The sequence below is a fragment of the Pagrus pagrus genome (assembly GCF_965226575.1).
Source record: "Pagrus pagrus genome assembly, chromosome: 19".
NCBI classification, from domain to species: Eukaryota; Metazoa; Chordata; class Actinopteri; order Spariformes; family Sparidae; genus Pagrus; species Pagrus pagrus.
Window position 1 is genome coordinate 2,929,237 of NC_140203.1, and position 23,846 is coordinate 2,953,082.

Sequence of the window (23,846 nt, forward strand, 5' to 3'; positions counted from 1 at the left end):
TATCATCATATTAAGCTCCTGAGTCTGGATCTCTGCTCTGAATCTACATACTGCCCCTTTAATGATCACAGCGCTCTGCTCTGCTCTGCTCTGAGTGTTTGTGACCTTGCTTCGCGCTGCTTTGGACCTCTCGCTCGCCGTAGTTGTCATTGGTGTCTCGCTCCTCCTCGGGACGGATGACAGAAGATGTTTGCGCTGCCGTGTCTGTACTAAGGCATCTGTAAACATGTCTCTTAATGGAGGAGGGAGCCGAGGGTTTTACTTCAACACCGTCTTGTCCCTGGCACGATCTCTGGCAGCTCACCAGCACGCGCCCATAGAAAAGGTAACGTTGCTCGACAGCTAACGACAAGCTAATACCTGTCAAACAGTCTGTGGCACCGAGGCCCGTCCTCAACTTCGCCTCTGTGCCCGTGTTGTCGATGTTATTACCTTAAAAACACAGTCAACTCGTCTTTCAGTTTGCCAGTGTGTGAATTATGTTGTTAATCTGAGATTTAACGGCGGCTGTGGCGTCTGTAACTGACTGAAAGGTGGCTAACGTCGGCTAACGTTAGCTGTTTTGAACCTGGAGTTAATCTTCCTTTAGGTTAAAGACCTGCTGGCTTGTTTAAAGGAAAGAAAGCTGACTTTGCTTTTCCAAACGTGCACCATAACTGTGACAATATGTCTTTATTGTTTCATTCATACAGGCTGCTGACAGTTAGAGGGAACTTAAAACCAGTTAGTGTCTGTGGATGTTGTTCCCTTTTCCTCATCACAGGAAGAGAAGTTGGAGAAGTCAGAGCTTCATGTTTTATCCTGTAAACACAATAATATAGACTCTATAACATATTAAAAAGGGATAAATAAATGCTGCAATCCTGTTTCATTCATTTATCTTGTGCCACCCATTTACTACTGCTGTCCCAAATAATGTTAAAGGAGTTAAGATGCTTGTTGAGGATTTTCCTAAAGGACATCAACAGAAAATGTTTAAAATTAACAATATTAATGAGGTGATAATACAAACTCCTTTTCCTTCTCAGGAAAATAAGGTCCCAGAACACTGTTTGAAGCTAGAAAGGTGGCAGGGTCCGCCACTTATAAACAAAACAGTATGAAATTGTGTTGTCCTTTAAGGTCAGTGAAGCTCTTTTGTTTACTTTGGGCTCTAGATCAGGTATTGTGGTAGGTATTTTGTGTTTTCTCAAATTTCTTATTTTTCTAATTTAAAACAATTCAATTCATCCATGAATCCATAAAATAATCAGCAGATGAATCAATAATGAAAATGATCAGTGCAGTGTAGACACAACTACAACATACTGATTTGTTTTTGTTTTGTTTTATTAGGTTACACATGCAAATAATGCAGATTAATATACATATGAGCAACAAAAGATGTGATGGAGAGATGCAAAAGACTCTCTCCACTGCAAACACTACATTAGTTGTAGAGAAAAACTAAATTATTAGACTGTCTTATAGTTTCATTGTTCAATATTGTCCAATATTCCTCATTCAAAAACCAGTTAATTCAGTCACTGTGCATAAGAGCAGGCTGTATTTTATTAGTACCTTGTATATCAGTGCTAGTTTAAAGTGAATCGCAGGGTGATGTGAGGTGAATCGATGTATCTTTGAACTAATTGCAGCATTTTCGAGTGACAGTCAAAGTGTCAATGAGTTCGGCAGAAGTGATCAATAGCAAATGAGAACAGGCTGAAGCATCAACTGGGAAAAACAGGCAGCTGCCCCGAGACCTCAAATGTCCCAGGATTACTGTGTGTCTGTTGTTTATTAGTATGTTTATTATTATTATATTATTTCAAATGTGTTTGGGAACTTTCAACACTAGTGTACAATATCACTGAGGTCCTGCATTACTATGTAACGTGACCCTGTGTGAAATTATAGTTATGATAGCTTTAATATTATGTTTATGTTGTGCTCACATCATGCAGCATTTTCTTAATGAAGTTGTGTTTCGTTAAATTACTATAAACTAACTAACATACAGGAAACCTGGGGCCTGGGGTAGTATTGAGTAAAGTGTCGTCATGATCCTGGAATTTATATCTTTGATGCAATACCAAGAAAAATATAGATATTTCATACATTTCATTATTAGGAGTTTATAGGTATTTTTAAATCTACATTTTTGACAGCAGTAATTCTGTACAGAAGGACGAGTCTGTGTCTGGGTCCTTGTGCAAAATACAATAACATCCATGTAATCTACGTACACTGTTGGTGGGAACTTGGAGGCAGCAGGAACCCCAAAACTGGTTAATCTGGCCATGACAAGAGTGTGAGCTCCTTGTAAGGGAAGATTTATTATGCAGTACAAGTCATGACAGGCAGACGAAGGATTCAAAAGAGGGAGGCAACCAACTTCCACCCGTGAACGCAAACTGAACTCCGCCTGAAATAGCTTCATCTTGCAGAGCATGTTAGACGTGGTTGACTACCATGTTACTCACTCAGGAGGTTAGGATTTGTGGTCGGGGATTACAGAAGGCCACAAGGCAGCTTCTGAAATACTTTAAAAGAGCAAACAGTTTGAACTGATTTGAACAAACACCAGCTGAGATTCAAAAAGGAGAAACCTGAACGGGAAGTTTATTCTATGATGAAAGAGCTGCGGTAGCAATAATACACTGAGCAGTCCGCCCATTGTGTTATTGTGTAAGTGGACCGTGTCAGTGTGTGGACTCAGAACTATGTAGGTTTATGTCTGCCTTTTTATGTCTGTTAGGTCTTCAGTGTTGACTGGTTTGATGCTTTCCGGCCCAATCGTTTCTCAAAACTGCTGCTCAAATTCTGCAATGATTAATCGATTAGTTGTCAAGTCATAGTTGTCATAGTTTGAGTAATTTTTAAAGAAAAAAAGTCAAAATTCTCTGATTCCAGCTTCTTGAATGTGAATATCTTCTGGTTTATTTCTTCCTCTATGACAGTAAACTGAATGAGACATTCGAGGACGTCATCTTGGACTTTGGGAAACACCGATTGACATTTTTCACCTTTTTCAGACATTTTATAGACCAAACATAAAATCTTTAAATACATAATGTAATAAAAAAATTAATCGACAATGAAATTAATTGTTAGTTGCAGCCCTACAACGATCAACTGTCACATTCACCAATGAGCAGCAGCAGATCTTCACATTTCAGCACGTTTAGCTTAACAAAATCATTCATCCAATTGATTTTCAGTTGATCAGCTAACAGCCTTATTGACTGACCGTTTGACTTATAGACCTGTGTAGTCTAGTCAGATCTACTTCATCACACCGTTCCATTGTTTGTACAATAACCCCCTCTCAGTGGGCGTCAGAGCAGCCAGTGGTACTCAGGAACACATTGTGTTATTATGTCGACTTAAGAATCGGTTGTGATGGAAGTACACCGTTGATTCAACTCCAACTTTTTCATTTATTTTCCCCGGGGGCACAGTTTTTCCTGGCTCAATAAAGAGCTGCGGGTGGTGTCCAAAGCACAGCAGGTCGAGCTCTAAACCCAAATCCCTTTTTTTAATTTAATTATGGTTTTGGCACTGACAGATGTGCCATTGCTGAGATGATATTTAGCTTTTGAAATGCAGTGCTAATATTTTGTATGGCAGATGTGACCAGACTCCATCCAACCTTCAACAGCATCATCAGTTTAAAAGATCCCTATACACTGAGTAATGGATCAAACAGTGATCTCACTCTCTCTCCCTCTTTTAAATCTCTCTCAGCCGTTAAGTCCGTCTCTTTAGCATTAGGCTAATTAATGCCAGAGGCAGGTTTGGCTCGATTCCTGCAGCCCATTCAGGTCAACAAAATCATTATCGCTAATGGAACCAGGAATGAGCGATGTGTCTGTTAAAGCCCTGCGGGCAGGGGAAGTGTGTGCTTTTAAAAGATTGTATTTTCTAAATCGCTCACAGTTACAGCTCATTGTAATGGAAACAGCAGGTGATCTGAGCCACGTGTCGTCCTCTCACAGGTCCAGAAGCTACAATGCATGTGTCCCGTGGATTTCAGAGGCGTCTTCCAGCTGGATGAGAGGAGGAGGGATGCTGTCATTGCACTGGGCATCTTTCTAGTAGAGTCAAACCTGCAGGTAAACATTATACTGATACTTACAAGTCAAGTCAAAGCTTTTATAAACAGTTAAAAACTAGTTTATGTGTACAAGGAAATTCCTCTTTTGTCTTCCACTCTGAAGAAAAAAAGAGAGATAAAGAAAAGGCAATAACAAAGTATCTGAGGAACACTATATACGATATACAGATATACAGTATCAATACACATATACAGTACACCTTTCCTCTTCATGATACACTGAGCTCACAACAGCAGTGGTGACTCTGTATATAACACGCTATGGATCACTTGTGTTGCAGCACAAAGATGCTATCGTCCCGTACCTCCTCGGGCTGCTTAAAGGGCTTCCTAAAGTTCAGTGGATTGAAGAAAGCTCAGAGCGCAAAGGAAGGGGTAACTGTACACCTCTCATCCTGTTAACATGTTTATAACAATATTAAATATGTCATATAATATTCATGTTTTACACTTCCTGTCTTGCAGAGATCCTTCCTGTCGCAGAGATCTTCAGCTTTTCTCTTGTGACTCTGCTCTCAGATGTTGCCCAACGTGACGAGACCTTACGAGGACAGGTGTGTGCGTGTGTGTGTGTGTATGTGTGTGTCAACACTGGCTATGAAAGATACCAGTGTAAGATATGGGCGACGATCTCACTTCAAATCTGTGTAATAACATTTTTTAGATTTAGCTCGTCACAGACTACATCTTTTGCTTCAGTGTTTTGACTGAGGGGCCAAAACAAACAAACTGTGTGTTTAAACATGATCTTTGAGGTGGAGTATGTGATGATGTAACATTTGTGTCAGATCCTGGAGGCGGTCATGGACATCATGCAGGTCCTGCAAGATATCTGCAAGAATCCAGAGGCTCATGATAAAGGTCTCAATAACACACCTCATGCTTCTCTGTGTGTTACTAAGCTGTTCCACGTAATGATATTTTCCACTGCTAACTCCGTTCTGTGACCTTGTTTCCGCACAGAGTACCTGTGTAAGTACGTTGTGCCCACCCTGCTCGGTGTTGCCCGAGCATTCGGACGATACAGCAACACTGACGAGCCGTTACTGTCCAAGCTGTTCCCTCGACCGGTTGCTCCTGTGCTGCCGACCCCCGAAGAAACTGATGCCGTGCACCGACGTTCCTTTAATGACTTCCGCTCCATCCTGCCGAGCTCTCTGCTCACGGTGTGTCAGGCAGACACCCTGAGGCGTAAAGCCTCTTCTCTGTCCAGTGTGTCCCAACAGGTACAGATGAGAAGGGTGAATGTAAAAGAAGTTAAAAAAGAAAAGGTGACAATATGTTCACTGTTTTTCTGTGTTTCCAGGCCAGTCCAGAGAGAGCCTGTCTGACCCCCAGCTCACCTGCTGACTCCTCTGCACAGTACTTTGAAGGTCAGAGCCCGAGGCTTTCAGGAAACATCTCTGACCTGCTGAGGAACATGCTTCAAATGTTTCTGCTCTCCCTCTTCAGGTTCATACCTGCCTGATGGCAGTGCAGTGGACCCTGATTACTACTTCTCCACCATCAGCTCCAGCTTCTCTGTCTCCCCTCTGTTCACTGGAAGCAGCTCTGGAGAGTTTCATGTCCCTCTGGATATGCTCAGACAGCTCCTCCACATGGTGAGCAGCCACAGCAGCAGAACAGATGATGCAAGACGCAAATGTGATGTACAGAAAATGAAAATGTTTCCACTTGTTTCTCTCGAACAGGTTGAACAGATTGTCTCCGAGTCGTTTTTAAAATCTCTGGATGACTCTCTGGCAGAACTTCTCGAGGTATGACGCTTAAATCACTGCAGATGTTTATTTTACTTTTACTTTCTTTAGCCCTGTTCCAAACCTTGGTATTAACATGCATCTTGAGTGATCGGATCACAAATGGACAGCTTTAAGTGCAGGTGTGAATACCTCCAAGACGCATTGAGGACGCCAGGTTACTGCCAGGTGTGACCTGAAGGACTGAGAGCTGTCCACTCGTGTTCTGATCCTCTCAGTACGGATGTCAATACCAGGTATGCACAGGGCCTTTGGCACCACTGCTTCACTGATACATTTCTGCTACTTGTTCGACAGTTGAGCCCTGGTCTTCATCTCCACTACAAAACCTTCAGTGATCCTCTGTACGTAGCCATATTCAAAATGCTGAGAGACACGCTGTACAATTTAAAAGGTAAAGAATCCACTTTTCTTCAAATGATAATGAAATTTCTCTTCTAAAATATGACTGTAACAATAACACTGTACTTTGTGTGTTCTCCAGACCTTCAGACAGACTTTGTGAAGGAGGTTCATGACTTCGTGCTGGAGCAGTTCAGCAGCAGCCAGTCGGAGCTGCAGAGGATCCTGCACGACGTCGAGTACCTCCAGAGCGAGCTGAGCCCGCTCAAACTGCGCTGCCAGGCCAACGCTGCCTGTGTTGACCTCATGGTGTGGGCTGTGACCGAAGAGCAGGGTGAGAAATCAGTCCATCCACACAGGAAGTTATCCGTCTCAGAAGTCATCTCTGAAAAACTATATTTTTTCCACCAGGAGCTGAGAACCTTTGCACCAAACTGTCAGAGAAGCTGCAGTCCAAGACGTCCAGTAAAGTCATCATCGCTCACATGCCCCTCCTCATCTGCTGCTTACAGGTAAAAACCACCTGAAGACAAAGGGGAAAGAAACTGTATGTTAATGTGCGCAACAAAATATGATGATGAGGACATTTTGCTACTGGTTAACCAAGTCGTGACAACACTGGTGTTACCGATTACCGACTGTGTGTGTGTCTTCAGGGTTTGGGTCGTCTGTGTGAGCGCTTCCCTGTGGTCGCCCACTCTGTCACCATGTCCCTGAGAGACTTCCTGGTGGTGCCCTCTCCTGTTCTGGTGAAGCTGTACAAATACCACAGCCAGTACACTCCAGGTAACAACAGAAGCGCTCCACATTCAGTCACATTATTTTGTCCAGTGAAATGTTTTCTCATTAAATCTTTTTCTTTCTCTTTTTAAAGGAGGCGGTGAGATAAAGATCCACGTGACCAACGAACATTCCCAGTCGACTCTCAGCACACACGCGAGCAAGAAGAGTCAGCCGTCCATGTACGAACAGCTGCGGGACATCTCCATAGATAACATCTGCAGGTGAGTTCACACACATACACACCTGTACAGCGCACACACACACACACACACACACACTAGTATCAACATTGCCTTTACTCTCAAATCCCTCTGTCCGTCCTCAGGTGCCTGAAAGCCGGACTGACTATGGATAATGTGATCGTAGAAGCTTTTCTCGCCAGTCTGTCCAACCGTCTCTACATCTATCAGGAGAACGATAAGTAAGTCGAACACATTAAACTGACTTCGATGAGATTGAAAAGTCTTCACACGTGTTCCTCTCTCTTGCTCAGGGACGCTCACTTGATCCCAGACCACACCATCAGGGCTCTGGGTCACATTGCCGTGGCCTTACGGGACACCCCCCGAGTCATGGAGCCCATCCTCCAGATCCTGCAGCAGAAGTTCTGCCAGCCTCCGTCGCAGCTCGATGTCCTCATCATAGACCAGCTTGGCTGCATGGTCATCACGGGCAATGTAAGTCTTAAAAACCATCCCTGTCTCAGCTTCTGTAAACTGTAGTTTTATTACATATTTAACGTCATAACTTTGTCTTTCTTTTACTTCAGCAATACATCTACCAGGAAGTGTGGAATTTGTTCCAGCAGATCAGCGTCAAAGCTAGCTCCATGGTCTACTCCACCAAAGACTACAAGGACCATGGATACAGGTGAGCACCATCTGAAACGACACAGTTCTTTGTTTCATACGCGAGAAAGTGATGCGTTAAGTGTGAGAATATGCTTCCTCTGATGTAGCAGAGTAAATAAATGCTCTCTCCTCTTTTCTGTAGACACTGTTCCCTGGCTGTGATAAACGCTCTGGGTAACATAGCGGCCAACCTTCAGGCGGAGCAGATGGTCGACGAGCTGCTGGTCAACCTGCTGGAGCTTTTTGTTCAGCTGGGCTTGGAAGGGAAGAGAGCCAGTGAGAGAGCTTCAGACAAAGGCCCGGCTCTGAAGGTATGGCACACACTCATGCACACATAAATGCAAGAGGGGTCCACACACAGGAGGGTCCAGCAAAAATGTGTAAAGATGGAGGAGCACACTGCTGCTGCTCCTTTAAGCTTTTTGATGAGTCGGGACGTACTGAGGAAGAAGCTCATTATTCAAATTCAAAATTAATCATCTTGGCACCTGATATATGTCCATTAATACACAGTCTGCAAACTCATGTTTCTCACCAGGCATCAAGCAGTGCTGGAAACCTCGGTGTCCTAATTCCAGTTATTGCAGTGGTGAGTTTTTTTTATATTTACTGCATTTTCAGCTTTCATCACGTTGTTTTTATAACCTATACATTGGGGTGTTAAAAGGTCAATTTGGTAGACTTGTGTAGCATTTTCACTGCACCTTAATAATTACAGACACCTGCTCTCTCTTCTTCTTCTTCTTCTGCTGCTGTTAGCTGACTAAGAGGTTGCCACCAATTAAGGAAGCAAAGCCACGTCTGCAGAAGCTCTTCAGAGACTTCTGGCTCTACTCTGTCGTCATGGGATTTGCTGTGGAGGGCTCAGGTTGGTTCGGTTATACATTTTTATTTCTGTCTTTACTGCACATTATGTACAAAATACCTAACATTGAATTAGATAATGCACGTAACACTACTTCAACATCATGATCTGTTTCTGTTGCACCTTCAGGTCTGTGGCCAGAGGAATGGTACGAGGGAGTTTGTGAGATTGCGACCAAATCACCGCTGCTCACGTTTCCCAGCGGGGAGCCTTTACGCTCAGAGCTGCAGTACAACTCTGCCCTGAAGAATGACACCGTCACTCCGGTACGAGACCACACATGCACACGTATGCTCTCATATTAAAGTGTGCGTTAGTTCACAGTTCATTGTTGTGTATCAGGCGGAGCTGAATGATCTGCGCAGCACCATCATCAACCTGCTGGATCCTCCTCCTGAGGTGGCTGCTCTCATCAACAAACTGGACTTTGCCATGTCCACATATTTGTTGTCTGTTTACAGATTGGAGTACATGAGGTATGAAACCATATCCACAGGGAGTATATTGATTTATGTGCTGGACAATGTTCAGGTGTTAAAATTGGTAATCTATGATGTTTTCCCTTCATCTCTCAGGATGCTGCGAGCTCTGGACTCTGACCGCTTTCAGGTCATGTTTCGATACTTTGAAGACAGAGCGATACAGAAGGATAAATCTGGTAGGTAAAAGAAAAAAGACACAAAACTTTATAAACCATTGTGTTGTTACTTGTCTATTAAATGCATTAATCTTAATACATTCTCTCCAGGCATGATGCAGTGTGTGATTGCCGTGAGCGACAAGGTTTTTGAGGTCTTTCTGCAAATGATGGCTGAGAAAGTAAGTGAGATGATTCCAGTGAAGAGGAATGTGTGTCCTGTTTGGAGTGTATTTATATCTCAATGGAAGATATTTACTGGTGATCTGAGGCCCTTTTTAGGCACTAAACAAACAGTTTGTCCTTATTTACTTGAGGACTATACTGTAGGTTTTGTGCTTGCAACATAGAAGAAAAGCAGCAGAGTCAGAGGAGGGAATGAAAATGTATAGAAGAAGCTGCCGCACTTATCTCATTTTACATCAGGGAAACTCAGGTGTAAAATCTGCTGCGTTGTTTCATCAGACCTGCGCAGGGAGCGAGAGAAAAGTTGCAGACCTAATCTGAATAAAATGTTGTATTTTCAGCCAAAAACCAAAGCCCACGAGGAGGAGCTCGAACGCCACGCTCAGTTCCTCTTGGTCAACTTCAACCACATCCACAAGAGGATCCGCAGAGTGGCTGACAAATACTTGTCAGGCCTGGCTGAAACGTGAGAGTGCATTTACACACATTTATGATACAACACATACTCCTTAATAAACAGTTTAAAATGAAGCCTCATACTCGGCAGCGTCAACAGTATTTTCTCTCTCCTCAGTTTCCCCCACCTGCTGTGGAGCGGCCGCGTGCTGAGGACCATGTTAGACATCCTGCAGACACTTTCGCTCTCACTCAGTGCAGTAAGTGATGCAAACATAGACCATTCATCAACCTGTCAGTCGGTCTTTTAACTTCATGGCTGTAACGATGTTTATTCTGTGTTACAGGACATTCACAAAGACCAACCTTATTACGACATCCCAGACACACCGTACAGAATCACTGTCCCAGACACATATGAAGCCAGAGAGGTAACGTTGATGTGTTCAGAACCAGTTATTCAGCATTTCAATCTCGAGTGTGAGAAAAGTGCCTGTTTTAAACGTGTGACACATACACAAGACGTATTGTATCTGTAATTGTAGAGCATAGTGAAGGATTTCGCTGCTCGTTGCGGGGAGATCCTCAAAGAGGCCATGAAGTGGGCGCCATCCGTGACCAAATCACACCTCCAGGTAACGTTTATTCTATAAAATTCAAAACCCACATAATTATTAAAGTTTAAATGTTGGTCTTGAACATGGACTGACTCACTGTACTGTGCTGGTCTTTTTCAGGAGTATCTGAACAAACATCAGAACTGGGTGTCGGGTCTCTCCCAGCACACGGGCCTCGCCATGGCCACAGAAAGCATCCTGCACTTCGCCGGCTACAACAGACAGAGCACCACGCTGGGGGTAGGTCATTCTTACTCATGGTTTTTATTTGATTGTGATGATGCTGCCAGATAATTGATTTATGTTTGTTTCCCTTCGGTTCACTTGCTACAGTAAGTCTGATGAGAAACGGCTGACAATTTATTATAGAAAGATAAAAATGTTACGTACTCAGTGTCTGGAATGGTTTAATAAAGTCTGTCTGTGTATGTGACATTTTTATATCTTCCTTTTCAATCATTTACATCTCGTATGCTTTCACCTGTAGTCCACTCAGCTGACTGAGCGGCCGGCCTGTGTGAAGAAGGACTACTCTAACTTCATGGCCTCCCTCAACCTCAGGAACAGATACGCTGGAGAGGTAAAACCACCAAACGGTCACAGCATCGTTGTGATCAGCTGTACCGTGTATAATTTATTATGGACATAAACCCTGTGTAATAGATAAAACATTGTTCTACTGTGCCTCTCCATTTCATATCTGCTCTCTTCTGTCTGTAGGTGTCCGGCATGATCCACTTCGCCCAGGCAGTTCGAGGACAGTCCGATCTGGGCCGGCTGATGATCAAGCAGATGGAAGAAGCTCTCGACTCTGCACAGCCTGAGGCCTTCACTGAGGCCATGTTCAAACTGGCCGCCTTGCTCATCAGCAGCAAAGGTGGGTGGATGACATGATACTAATGGTTGAAATTGTTTGGTTTAAGCCAATATAAGCACCTGTCATATTTGTTCGACAGATTTTGACATAAGAGTACAAAGACATGTATTCCTTTGTCATATATTGTTGATTGTATGACTGCGGATGTGATCTGAAAGGGTTAAAAAGGCATTTTTGCTTTAATCTCGACTTTTAAATGCTCCGGATCTGTTGTTTTTGTCTCGACTGGACTCTAGACTGCGATCCTCAGCTCCTGCACCACCTCTGCTGGTCTCCTCTCAAGATGTTTACAGCTCACGGCATGGAAACAGCCATCGCCTGCTGGGAGTGGCTGCTGGCAGCTCGTGTTGGAGTAGAAGTACCGGTACGTAGTTATTTTTTAAAATAATTTCCTTCCTGTGTCCTTTGTGTTGTCAATGCATTTGTATATCAATCTCCTCTCTGGCTGTCTAGTTCATGCGAGAGATGGCGGGCGCCTGGCAGATGACCGTGGAGCTGAAGATGGGCTTGTTCTCAGACGCTCAGGTGGAGGCTGATCCTCTGGCTGCATCAGAGGAGAGTCAGCCTATCCCCTGCCCTCCAGATGTTACGCCTCACCAAATATGGATCGAGGTCAGACAGAAGACATTCTGCTTTCTACATGTCCTCATCACTCTTCTTCCTTTCCACGTATTGCCTTTATATCTGCCTTTTTTTTTCCTCCAGTTTCTGGTCCAGAGGTTTGAGATCGCTAAGTATTCCAGCGCAGATCAGGTGGAGATCTTTGGCAGTTTGCTACAGCGCTCGCTGTCCCTCAACGTCGGTGGAGCTAAGAGTAGCCTCAACCGCCACGTCGCTGCCATTGGACCTCGTTTCAGGTACGTAAAACACGCACAAAGATAATGTGTGGTATGTTTGGTGATCTCCACACTTACTTGTTGTTTTATTAAGTGAATTGGTTTGGAGCATGTTTCTCTGCGCTTCAGGCTGCTGACTTTGGGTCTGGCGCTGCTCCACTCTGACGTCCTCACCAATGCAACTGTGAGAAATGTGCTCCGAGAGAAGATCTACTCCACGGCCTTCGATTACTTCAGGTACCTACACCTTAAGTTTTCCTGCAGTTGAGCTGTTTGTCTCCAATCATTTTCATTGTATCGTTATTTTCTCACAAAATTACACAAAAGTTTTGTTAAACACTGAAAAATTATATTTAAAAAACAAATAAAAGCTTTATTTACAAAAGATATTGCTAACCAACTCAGTTATTGATAATCTAACTGTTGTCTGTCTCTGCAGTGTGACTCCAAAGTTTCCCACCCAAGGCGACAAGAATCTGCGCGAGGACATCAGCATCATGATCCGTTTCTACGCCAGCATCCTGTCCGACAAGAAGTACCTGGCAGCGTGCCACTTGGTCCCACCTGGTGAGCTTGGTACTACCCCAGCCCCGAGCACGCTCTCTGCCGGGATTTTTGGATCGCTTATCGTGTCCAGCACTTCTCCGATATCGATCTTAAGTAAGCCTAAAGCGGTGGAGCTCGGACTGCACTGCAGCAGCGGCATGAGTTATTTTTTTTCTATTTTTTACGCATGTCAAATTTGACACAGTTTATCCTCACAATGCTGCTGATAGATCCTCGTATCTGTCTGTGATACCAACCTAGATCTTTATGTTTCTATAGCTTTATGTTCCTCAACATTCCTCTTCTAGTCCCTCGTAGTTTCTTAAACTTTCTGCCTTTACAATTCCTCTTTTACTCTTCAGTATCTTACTCCTTAAACTTTATCTGTTTTTCGCCCTCGATTTACAGCAGCTGTGAGGAAAATATTTGTCAAATTTGTCAGTCGCGTTAAGATGCATGATGATCATCATGTCAGCCCACCCGTCTGCCCCTCTCCTCGATCAGCTTCAAGAGAAGAAACGACAGATTAAACATGTTTTTTCTTCCACCCCAGAAAATCCTCTCCTCTTCATTCCCGACGTCCCCGAGAAAAGACATCGTCTCATTCTCATATACATCGAATCGCTTCAGGTAGACAAGTCCTCTAACTGCTGATCCTGGTTCAGATTAATCTACCTCCAGCCCCGCCCCTCGCGCATTAACAAGACAAAATAACATCTGACCCAGTATCAGTGGTTCAAGGCAACTTCTACCGACATGTAAATCCCGCTGGATTTCCCTGCTTTCAAATGCATGACCATCACAGCCGCAGAGGACTAACTGATGCAGCTCATCTCGTCTTCAGAAACTCCCTCATCATCGATCATATTGTTGATGTTTTTCTCTCTTGTGATAAACTTGTGATGTTGACTCAGGATGGTGTGTAACAAACTCATGACACGGCAAGTTCACCGCAACAACTCAAAATCTTACCAAGTTTATTTGTTTAACTTCTAATTGAAAATATCTCATTACACTTAAAAGGCGCTATGTGTAAGATATGGCCAGAATTTGTGTTAAAACTGCTCAGAGTGTGACCCGTAGTTTCAGCTGACAGTGAGTTCACTACTTTTTAAACAAAATAAACTCACAAAATGTCAACAAATGGAATATTTTTACATATATTTTCCTTATTAAACAGAAAAATACAACTGTACACCATCTGAATTCAAGTGTTTCTCTGTTAAAAAACTAAGAGCCTCATTGTAAAACAAACTTAATTGAAACTCGACTCCAGAACAGTTGGTTTGTCTCCAGTATCACCTCTGGTTTGGTCCAAATAAATCCTCAGTTCAGAGAGTTAGATGTGAAAATATTCTGGCTCTACCCGCTGCTGATGTCCGACTCTCTCTCTCCTCTGCTGCTTCATGCCTCTGCTGTCACCGCCTGCCGTGACACAGTCCTGGTCGGAGCCACTGTAAATCGCCTCTGTACTGTACTGGTCTGTCTTCAAACTGGCATCAGTCGGTCTAAGAGGCCGTGCTCAGTCCCAGTGTGGTGTCTAACCGTATTTACTGGGAGGCTGCTGAGCCCAGTCCAAGGCAAACTCAGGCCAACTTAAAGGGCCACTTAGCTCAACTGCTAACTGAGCTACATGCTAACGGCAGCTAGTTGCTACAGAAAAGAGAATACAAAGCAGCAGTTGTCTCTGAATTCTGGCCATTTCTTACAAATTACTCCTTTAATAAAAAACACAAACGCCTAGAAAGTAACATTTCAGTGAGAAATAAATTACAAGCAAAAAACACCTTTTATTTATCATTTTTTAACTTCTCTTTGAAGTGGCATTTTTCTAGTTTTTGAATTTGATGATAAAGAATAAAGTTAGAGTTCTTGTGTCTTTGTGTTTCGGTTGCACTAAATCTGTTCGTATGTGAACAGATAATCAGGACCCGTCCTTGAACAGTCTGTCTGTGATGAATGCCGCCGACCTCAGGAGCAGCATCGACTCCAGCTCTCGCTCCCAGCAGAGCGGCCAGGGATGGATCAACACCTACCCGCTGTCCAGCGGCATGTCCACCACATCCAAGAAATCAGGTACCACTCACAGTCGGCATGTGAACAGATCGCTTGTGTCAGAGAAAAGACAGCAAGGTCAAAGGTCAACTTCATATGGGTCTCGTAGTTTTGTGTCTAGTGTTGTATTTAAACACATAAAGTGTCCAGAGACTTTTTGGGTGAGTAAATAAGCTGAAGTTGGGACAAGAGAGTTTTTACTGATGCTACGTGAGAACTCAAACTGACATATTGGTTCGTACCTCGCCTCCTCTTAGGAGCATCCAAGAAGAGTAACAGAGGGACGCAGCTTCACAAATACTACATGAAGCGCAGGACTCTGCTGCTGGCTTTACTGGTGAGGACTGATCATGATTTGTCTTTTCCCTGCTGCTCAGTATCACCCCAGTCTTCATGCTCTCTTTCCATCTTCACCCTTTCTCTTCGTCCCTCCAGGCCAGTGAGATCGAACGCCTGACGACGTGGTACAACCCACTGTCCACTCAGGAGCTGGCCATCGCCACGGAGCAGTCAGTGGAAACCAGCATCGCCAACTGGAGGTCCAAATACATCAGTCTGACGGAGAAGCAGTGGAAGGACAACGTCAACCTGGCCTGGGGGATCGCACCCTACCTGGCTATGCAGTTACCAACAAGGTAATCACTCTCTCTTCTTTTGAGACACCTTCGACATCGACTTCTTGTGACCTCAAACGTTACATCATCTTGCTTTAAAATGAACATTTTAGGAGAAACTGACAGCCACAACATGATTCAGAGTGTAGATCATGAAGTTTTTATTGTTAACTTCTTTGTTTCCAGGTTCAAGAATGACGCCATTGTCGCTGAAGTGACCCGGCTGGTGAGACTGGACCCCGGAGCTGTCAGCGATGTACCTGAGGCCGTCAAGGTGAGATCACCGAGTCGAGTGAAGCTCAGCTGACGAGATTCAGAAAAGGTTGTCCTTAATGTCTGTGAATTAATTTTTCTTCTATAGTTCCTGGTGACGTGGCACACCATCGATGCCGACTCTCCTGAGCTGAGCCACATCCTGTGTTGGGCTCCAGCTGACCCGCCCACCGGTCTGTCCTACTTCAGCAGCATGTACCCTCCTCATCCTCTCACTGCGCAGTACGGGGTGAAGGTGCTCCGCTCCTTCCCTCCTGTAAGTCACACACTCAGAGACGTTTGCTTCAGCTCAGACGGATTTATCAGTTATCATCAGAAAAATGACATGTGTTTTTCTCTTCACAGGACGCCATCCTGTTCTACATTCCTCAGATTGTTCAGGCTCTTCGTTACGACAAGGTAAACATCAAGTACTGCACCTTCACTAACTTCATGAAACAGGGACGTCAAGTACAAAACTCCATGTTTAATGAATGAAGCAGCAGTAATGAACTCTGACACTCTGTGCTGCTCAGATGGGATATGTGAGGGAGTACATCCTGTGGGCGGCCCAGAAGTCTCAGCTTCTCGCCCACCAGTTCATCTGGAACATGAAGACCAACATCTTCATGGACGAGGAGGGACACCACAAAGATCGTGAGTACAGACTCCACATGTGACCTCTGTTAGACTGATTACAGAGATGATCTGTGGTTAATACCAGGAATTAAGATCTTCTTATTTACTGTGAATTTCCACAAATAGAAAAACCAGCAAGAACCTTTTGTTCCCTCTAGCAGTAAATATCTGGCTGCTCTGTGTTAATGATATCTTTTCCTATTAATGTGTAATTATATTGTCTGTCTAATGGGAAAACCCTTATTAGGCCTAATTAAATCAAATGAAGTGGCTGTAATCACACTCATTAATGTGTGCAGCTGACATCGGGGAGCTGTTGGAGCAGATGGTGGAGGAGATCACAGGTTCTCTGTCGGGTCCGGCCAAAGACTTCTACCAGAGAGAGTTCGACTTCTTCAACAAGATCACCAACGTGTCCGCCATTCTCAAGTAAAACATTCCCCACTATTACTTTGCAAATCATCAGCTAACAGGGAGATGTTTCGGTGTCGTGTAATACCTGATTTTTATTTGTGTTTTTCAGGCCGGTTCCAAAAGGAGAAGAGAGGAAGAGAGCGTGTCTCAAAGCTCTGTCGGATATCAAAGTCCAGCCAGGTAACAAACTGTCCCAGGGATGGATGATTCAAACTGCAAACACCAACTGTGCTGCAGTAAAAAATCAGTACACAGAAATGCAACAAAAAAAGAGACCAAAGACAGAAAAAACCTCAATAAACATCTATTCAGACAAAAAACGTTTGTATTATATCATAACTTTTATTTTGTTGCTAATATCCTAAACTCTCTCTGACATGTTCCAACCTTAACGTCAGAAAATTACCCCCAATTCGTCGTGCTTTGGACAGTAGCAACTATTATATCATCAAAAGAAGCTCTTCCAAATACATCAAACGAGCCTGTTACTGCCAAGAAAACCTGTGACTGTCAGTCCAAACTCTCAGACAATTCACTCCCAACAAACACTTTTGTGGGGTTCCTGATGGAGACTGCTGTTTTATTATTCATATTTCCAGATGTGCTTGACATAAGTTAGATGAAACTATTCTCTCAGCTCCTTAAATGACTTCAAGAATGGTGAAAAAGTATTTAGAAACTTAAATTGACAGTAAGTAAAAGTACAAATACCACACTTTAGAAATACTCTGTTGCCTTGCCATGGAATAAAAATAGTCATGTAAAGAACGAGTGCCTTCAAACATTATTGAACAGGGATTCAGTGAATATTTCCTGAAAAACAAACATTGTGAAAGTGATTCTCTGAACGCAGCCTGCTGTCGTCTGTCTTGTTTTTCAGGCTGTTACCTCCCGAGTAACCCCGAAGCCATCGTGCTGGACATCGACTACAAGTCTGGAACACCCATGCAGAGGTAACGACAGGTTTTCACTCAGGTTTCACGTGGAGAAACATCAGGATGCGTCTTCTCTTGCCCTCAAATCTGTCCACACACATACTGTGTTTATCTGACGGTCGTGTCCTCTCTGTTGTCACAGCGCTGCCAAGGCTCCTTATCTGGCCAAGTTCAAGGTGAAGCGCTGTGGTGTGAGTGAACTGGAGAGGGAGGGTCTCCGCTGCCCCTCCGACTCGATGGAGGACGGAGAGGAGAATCCAGACGGGTCGCGCAGGATTTGCTGGCAGGCGGCCATCTTTAAAGTGGGAGATGACTGTAGACAGGTAACACTCAGAGGCTGACTGGATTCATTTACTGGAGCATCTCAGAGGAGGAAACTTGATTTGATTTGTCTTGTGACTCTGCAGGACATGCTGGCTCTGCAGATCATCGGGCTGTTTAAGAACATTTTCCAGCTGGTTGGCCTCGATCTGTTCGTCTTCCCCTACAGAGTGGTGGCCACTGCACCAGGGGTAAGACTTCCACGTCCAGTAATCTCTGGTCTACACCTCATTTCTCAAGTTAGATTAAGTGAGACTGATATAGTTGTGTTTACATGTTATTTTTCCCTTTTATCTGGATCCACACCGACAGTTAATGGGATCTATTTTGGGCGGAGACTCATCCTATATCAGAGTTTCAGTAGTATACCATTATACTACTATCTACTATCATACTATTTATTAACTGATCCTCCTTCCCTCAGTGTGGAGTGATCGAGTGCATCCCAGACTGCAAGTCCAGAGACCAGCTCGGCAGACAGACGGACTTCGGGATGTACGATTACTTCCGTAATCAGTACGGAGATGAATCCACCCTCGCCTTCCAGAAGGTGCGCAGGTTTTAATTCTTCATTACGTCTTTACTGATTGTCTCTCAGACTTCAAAGAGAAGGTCCACTGCTCATGTAGTCGTCTTAGACTGTCCAACATTACTGTTATAATAGATAGAAAAAACCTGCGTGAAAAGACGACGCTGTGTTTTTTTTTTACATGTTGGTGCCAGACACTTGAAAAATGTTTCTTTTAAGATTTCTACCTTGTGACCGTGAGTTCAGTTCTGCCAGGGAGTTCACTGAAGTGTCGCTGACGTCCTCTTCTCCTCTCTGCAGGCTCGGTATAACTTCATCCGCAGCATGGCCGCCTACAGCCTCCTGCTGTTCCTGCTGCAGATCAAAGACAGACACAACGGCAACATCATGCTGGACAGCAAGGGCCACCTCATCCACATAGGTACAGTACGGTGCCTGTGGACATGGACTCATCTCCAGAATGCCTCTCTGTGCTTCCATACATGTGTGACAACAGCGAAGAGTTTCTGTCATTGTGATCGTCTGTGTCGGTGTCTTCCTCGTTCTCTCCAGACTTTGGCTTCATGTTCGAGAGCTCTCCCGGCGGTAACCTGGGCTGGGAGCCGGACATCAAGCTGACGGACGAGATGGTGATGATCATGGGGGGCAAGATGGAGGCCACGCCTTTCAAATGGTTCATGGAGATGTGCGTCAGAGGATATCTGGCTGTACGGTAAGAAACTCGAGAGTAAACGTCTGCAGCAGGTTTGTAGAAACAAAACAAATTGTGTTCATGCAGCTTTTAAGATTTCAGCCAAGGATTGTTTGATGAAGCAGAGTTTAGAAGATTAAAGTCAAAGGAAGTCGTCTGTAATCCACTCAGTGAACTTTTGTATTGTGGTTTGACGCTGTAGATAATCTAATTTTTGTTATTTGCTTCTTCTCTGGACTTGAAGACCCTACATGGATGCTGTGGTTTCTCTGGTGACCCTCATGCTGGACACTGGACTGCCCTGCTTCAGAGGACAAACCATCAAACTCCTCAAGTAAGTTTAACTGAAGAAGAACAAGTTGAAGAACAAACATGACTGTCTATTGTTTCTACTGTACATGTGGGTGTCATGTTTACGCTGTGCTCTACTGCCCCCCAGTGGCCATTAAATCAATTAATGCAGCTTTAAACATTCATGGGTCTTTTCTCTGTTTTCTTTCCATAATCAGAGGACGGTTCAATCCTCAGATGAGTGAGAAAGAAGCAGCGGCGTTCATCATCAAAGTCATCCAGAGCTGTTTCCTCAGCAGCAGGTGAGATAAAATCCCACATCTCTGCAGCTTCTCTGCTCATCTCACTTGACGTTAACATGATGTAAACATGATAATCTGCTGTATAACTTCTCACAGTCACATTTTCGTTAATTTGTCTTCAACAGGAGCAAAACGTACGACATGCTGCAGTATTACCAGAACCAGATCCCTTACTGAAGACCCTCTGCCGGACCTCCACTGTACGTCCAACACAAACGTCTCTACGCAAGCAATGCAAACTCTCTTCTGGATGATTTTAACGAGGCGGTGGACGCGGACCGCTCTGCTCCTGTGAGAGAGACAACAACGTGGCACTTTGATCTCGTACATCTGAGTGTTAAACTAGTTCTTTATGTAACGTGAGCATAAAGAACAACGTACGTACTTTTACCAAAAGAGGTATTTGAATCACCCTTTAAGTATTTTCTTCTTGATGCTGTTGTTTGTTACACCAACTAAACTGTCACACTAGAGGAAGATGGCCATAAAGGGAGCCATATTTATCGCGTTTGTCGAAGCAGCTGTCATCATCATCGTCGTTATCGTTTTGTTGTCTATGCTGTTATTCACTTTTATGCACTTTATAGATCACAGTATTTCATCGGCTTCACCCGCCCGTGAGTTTAAACAGAGATTATGCATCAAAAATCAGAGATTAAAGCAATCTGCAGTTTATTCATCCGATCAATGAAATCGCAGTATTTTTGATTTACATCGTTAGATAGATCAAACATCGATGCAAGAATCAATCAGCATTTAATCGAACGGTAGTCTTTAGAAACGTATTTAGAGAATCAGACATAATTACGCTGTAGTATTTGCTGTAGGATTTACTGTAGAGTCACATCAGGACCACAGAGTATTTTATTCTGTGATCAACGTGGAAACTTGTAGAGTTAAATGTGAGAAAACATATTTATCAGAAGATTTTACAAACTTTTAACTGTGCTCATTGATGCTTATCCTCAAAGCCAGTCACGTCACCTCACACCTCTTCATGTCAGCGTTCAGCTTAAACCGGTTGTTGGGAGTTTTTTTTTTTTTTTCCACTACAGCAACGACCGGTAACCTGAACTTTTTAAGAAGCTGCGAGGCTTTGCTGCTGGGTTCTGCCTTTTGTTCCCACCGTGTTTTAAGGACCGGTTAGTTTTGCAGATGGAATAAGTGGCGCTGATATGCAGCAGCTCTAGCATGTGCATCTCATGTATGAGCATTACATTTAAGTCACGCAGCTGAGCATCTGATTTACTGAAAGATTAATCTTTAAAACAAACTGCATCCTAAAAATAAGATAAAACCACCCAGATCACAAAAAATGTTCGTTTACTGGAAAAAAATATTTTAAACCTGTAAATTAAATTGCTCTTTTTCCTAATTCAAAGATGGCAGCCACACATTTTACACTTTAAACTGGCAAGTTTTCTGCTTCAGTGTATCATTATGTCGGCCAACAGTGATGTCACTCAGTGGCTGAGATGCATTGTGGGTAACGTAGGCGACAAGTTTTTAAAAAGGACAGTGTGTGGAGAGAGAGAAAGGTGATATCTCTGGTTCTGCTGTTCGATGCTAGCCTGGAGCCTACATTACCCACAATGCACCTTAGCCACTGAGTGACATCAGTGGAGCCACACAAGGCTTTATACTACTTTTGTATAAAGTAGCAGACCTATAAACATATTTTAAAGGGTTTAAAGTTTAATATCCCCTGTCACATTTCTTCCACCTGAGAGTCGCTGTAACGTTTCCTCCTGTGCGGCGCTGAATTACAGGATAAAGACGAGTGGGAACAAACGCAGAACCTGTGATAAAGTTTGGTTCCTGTAGTGGAAAAAGGCCGATAGGAGAGAGTTGACACAGGTCGGACCGGGAGCTCACTGGCTGCTCCCACCATCACAGCATGCGAGGTGTATTATTGTCCTGCGTCAGAAAGCAGCTGTCCACATGTTCGTGTAACCCCGACTGGAAACATTCCTCTGATCTGTGTTTTAATTTGTTTGGATCTGTTGGGTTTTGGGTCGTGTTGCTGTTACTGATGATGATGAAACCTAAAAAGCCATTTCTCCTACCCTCGGTAGAAACACAGCTGTAGTAATACTTGATGAAAGAAGAAAACCCTAACCTTTATGCAATATGTTCATGTATACTGTATGATGCTGTATTTGTGTGTTGTGTTCGACAAATGAACTCGCTATAATTCCTTCCATCCCGTGTGAGAAGTGTTTTTACTGCACGTTGCAGCTGCTGTCTTTAAGAAATCGAGGGGTGAACGTAAAATATCTAATACTAGTAATCTATTACTTGTTTGACGGCTGATAAAAAGAGACTCCATCAGCTCTCTGGGGGCCATTTTAATGTCGTGGATTTTCAAAATGTCCGTCATCATCCCTCACGTCCACCTGTGTTACCTGTGAACCACAAGTGTCGGTCAGTGTGTAATATATGCTGAGTGTGTGCGTGTGTGTGTGCGTGTGCGTGTGTGTGTGTGTGTGTGTGTGTGTGTGTGTGTGTGGCGACATCATTGCCGGTTCAGATTAAGATCACGTCTGTTATTCTGATAATGTGTGAAAACTTCTAATTTCCACATTAAATGTGTCATTTCATCAGACTGCTGATGTGTTTGACTTTCTGTTTCTGTCTTTTTTGATTTCTTCCTTCTTGTCTTTTCACTTTCTTCATTTCTCTCTTGATGTCTTTCTATCTTAATTTCATTTTTTTTCATGATTGCTCTCCTAATTTCTCAAAATTTCTTTTCTTTCTTGCTTTCCTTCTTGAATGTTCTCTCGGTTATTTCTCCCTCACTGTCTTTCTTGATGTCTTTAGTCTTGTCTTTTCTCTTCCTTGATTTTTCTTTCTTTCTTTCTTTCTTTCTTTCTTTCTTTCTTTCTCTCTTGTTTTCTTTCTTTCCTTCTTGTTTTCTTTCTTTCCATCAGTCAATCTCAGGCAAAAACCCGGGCTGAAGAACAAACCTATATTTTAAAGATTAGTATGTAATAAAAACAAAACACAGTTTAGCAGGAAACACTGAATTTAATGGTTTGAGATAAAAGATGGGTCATATAAATGTCCTGTCAGTGATGACAGTGTTGATTCAGAAGGACAAAATATAAATATATGAATAATAAAAAGGAGGAACTGTTGTTAAAGTGTTAATTGAGGCTTAACAAGGTCAAGTCCCGAACCCTCATTGTTTTCAAAATAAAAGTCTATACTTTTAACCAGATAGTGAACATCAAAACAATTTACACATTTTTATGAAGTAATGACATGGATAAAGAAAATAAGCCATCCTGTCTGGACATCTCTAAGAGTTACTGATCTCTAATATATCAGCGACAGCTCTAATCAGCTGTTTACAGGAACCTGATCCTGAACTGTCGTCTCGTGTGGAAGCTGCTCCGTGACGCTGTGAATGGAGACGAACAAAGGCAGCAGAGTTATACGAGAAAGCAGCCAGTTGTGACGACCTCTGACCTCTCTGACGCGATGTAGACGAGGGCCCCTAAAACACTTCACACCAGAGGAGGGCGTCACATGTTTGATGGCTGCTGGTTAAGATAATTAGGAAGACTCTGACTGAAGGACGCTTGGAGGAGGGTCACTGTCTGTTTAAAGATGTTTGCAATATCATTCTTGCTTCAGCTGATGATGGGAGGAAGGAAAAATGAAAATCCTTTTAGTTTTGTCAACCAGGCGAGACTCCCAAGACAGGAAATGTATGCATGTGGCACAAAAGGCCGGGACGGCAGTGGGAGTGAAACTTTGGCTCGCACACAAAGGAAACCTCCTCCACCCTCCGGCCTCCCCCTCCGGCCGGGCACCGAGCTGAAAGGGCAGCAGGATCCTGAGCCTCCAAGTCTGTGGAGTCACTACAGACGCAGAGTCACTGAGCTCCTGCAGGTAATGAACCACGACAGGAAGTCAGCTCGTCATCCATTCTGATAGAAGTTTCCTACCTGACGATGACTCACCTCACTTTGGATTTATAGAGGAAGTCGTCTGTCCTGAGATATT

The 23,846-nt window shown here is 43.5% G+C and overlaps 1 protein-coding gene across 2 annotated transcripts; it reads left to right on the forward strand.

Annotated features, from left to right (window-relative positions):
- Positions 1-139: 139 nt before the first annotated feature.
- pi4kaa (phosphatidylinositol 4-kinase, catalytic, alpha a) lies at positions 140-22,038 on the forward strand. Of its 2 annotated transcripts, none has more exons than XM_084384094.1 (54): positions 140-325; positions 3,981-4,097; positions 4,381-4,474; positions 4,565-4,653; positions 4,888-4,960; positions 5,063-5,325; positions 5,406-5,472; positions 5,552-5,700; positions 5,791-5,856; positions 6,154-6,250; positions 6,341-6,532; positions 6,610-6,710; positions 6,855-6,984; positions 7,073-7,202; positions 7,307-7,402; positions 7,475-7,658; positions 7,751-7,851; positions 7,975-8,143; positions 8,371-8,421; positions 8,592-8,700; positions 8,827-8,963; positions 9,040-9,173; positions 9,273-9,355; positions 9,446-9,516; positions 9,862-9,986; positions 10,095-10,176; positions 10,264-10,347; positions 10,462-10,551; positions 10,654-10,773; positions 11,021-11,113; positions 11,254-11,410; positions 11,647-11,774; positions 11,864-12,022; positions 12,116-12,267; positions 12,376-12,483; positions 12,686-12,906; positions 14,713-14,868; positions 15,105-15,184; positions 15,283-15,482; positions 15,648-15,735; positions 15,823-15,990; positions 16,080-16,133; positions 16,250-16,370; positions 16,652-16,781; positions 16,876-16,946; positions 17,647-17,719; positions 17,844-18,024; positions 18,109-18,213; positions 18,447-18,572; positions 18,852-18,972; positions 19,104-19,263; positions 19,487-19,576; positions 19,752-19,835; positions 19,961-22,038. In XM_084384094.1, exons 1-54 carry the CDS (start codon positions 227-229, stop codon positions 20,010-20,012), a joined length of 6,381 nt encoding a protein of 2,126 aa, XP_084240220.1. In that variant the 5' UTR covers positions 140-226; the 3' UTR covers positions 20,013-22,038. The 2 variants fall into 2 exon arrangements, with proteins under 2 accessions (XP_084240220.1, XP_084240221.1); XM_084384095.1 differs by having other exon boundaries at positions 12,686-12,813.
- Positions 22,039-23,846: the final 1,808 nt, after the last annotated feature.

Bases quoted from the DNA above. Each gene is read 5' to 3' on its own strand.
- pi4kaa (XM_084384094.1), top strand. From the start codon at position 227: ATGTCTCTTAATGGAGGAGGGAGCCGAGGGTTTTACTTCAACACCGTC. The intron at 8,422-8,591 runs GTGAGTTTTTTT...TGCTGCTGTTAG, and splicing joins TAATTCCAGTTATTGCAGTG to CTGACTAAGAGGTTGCCACC. The intron at 12,023-12,115 runs GTCAGACAGAAG...TTTTTCCTCCAG, and splicing joins CTCACCAAATATGGATCGAG to TTTCTGGTCCAGAGGTTTGA.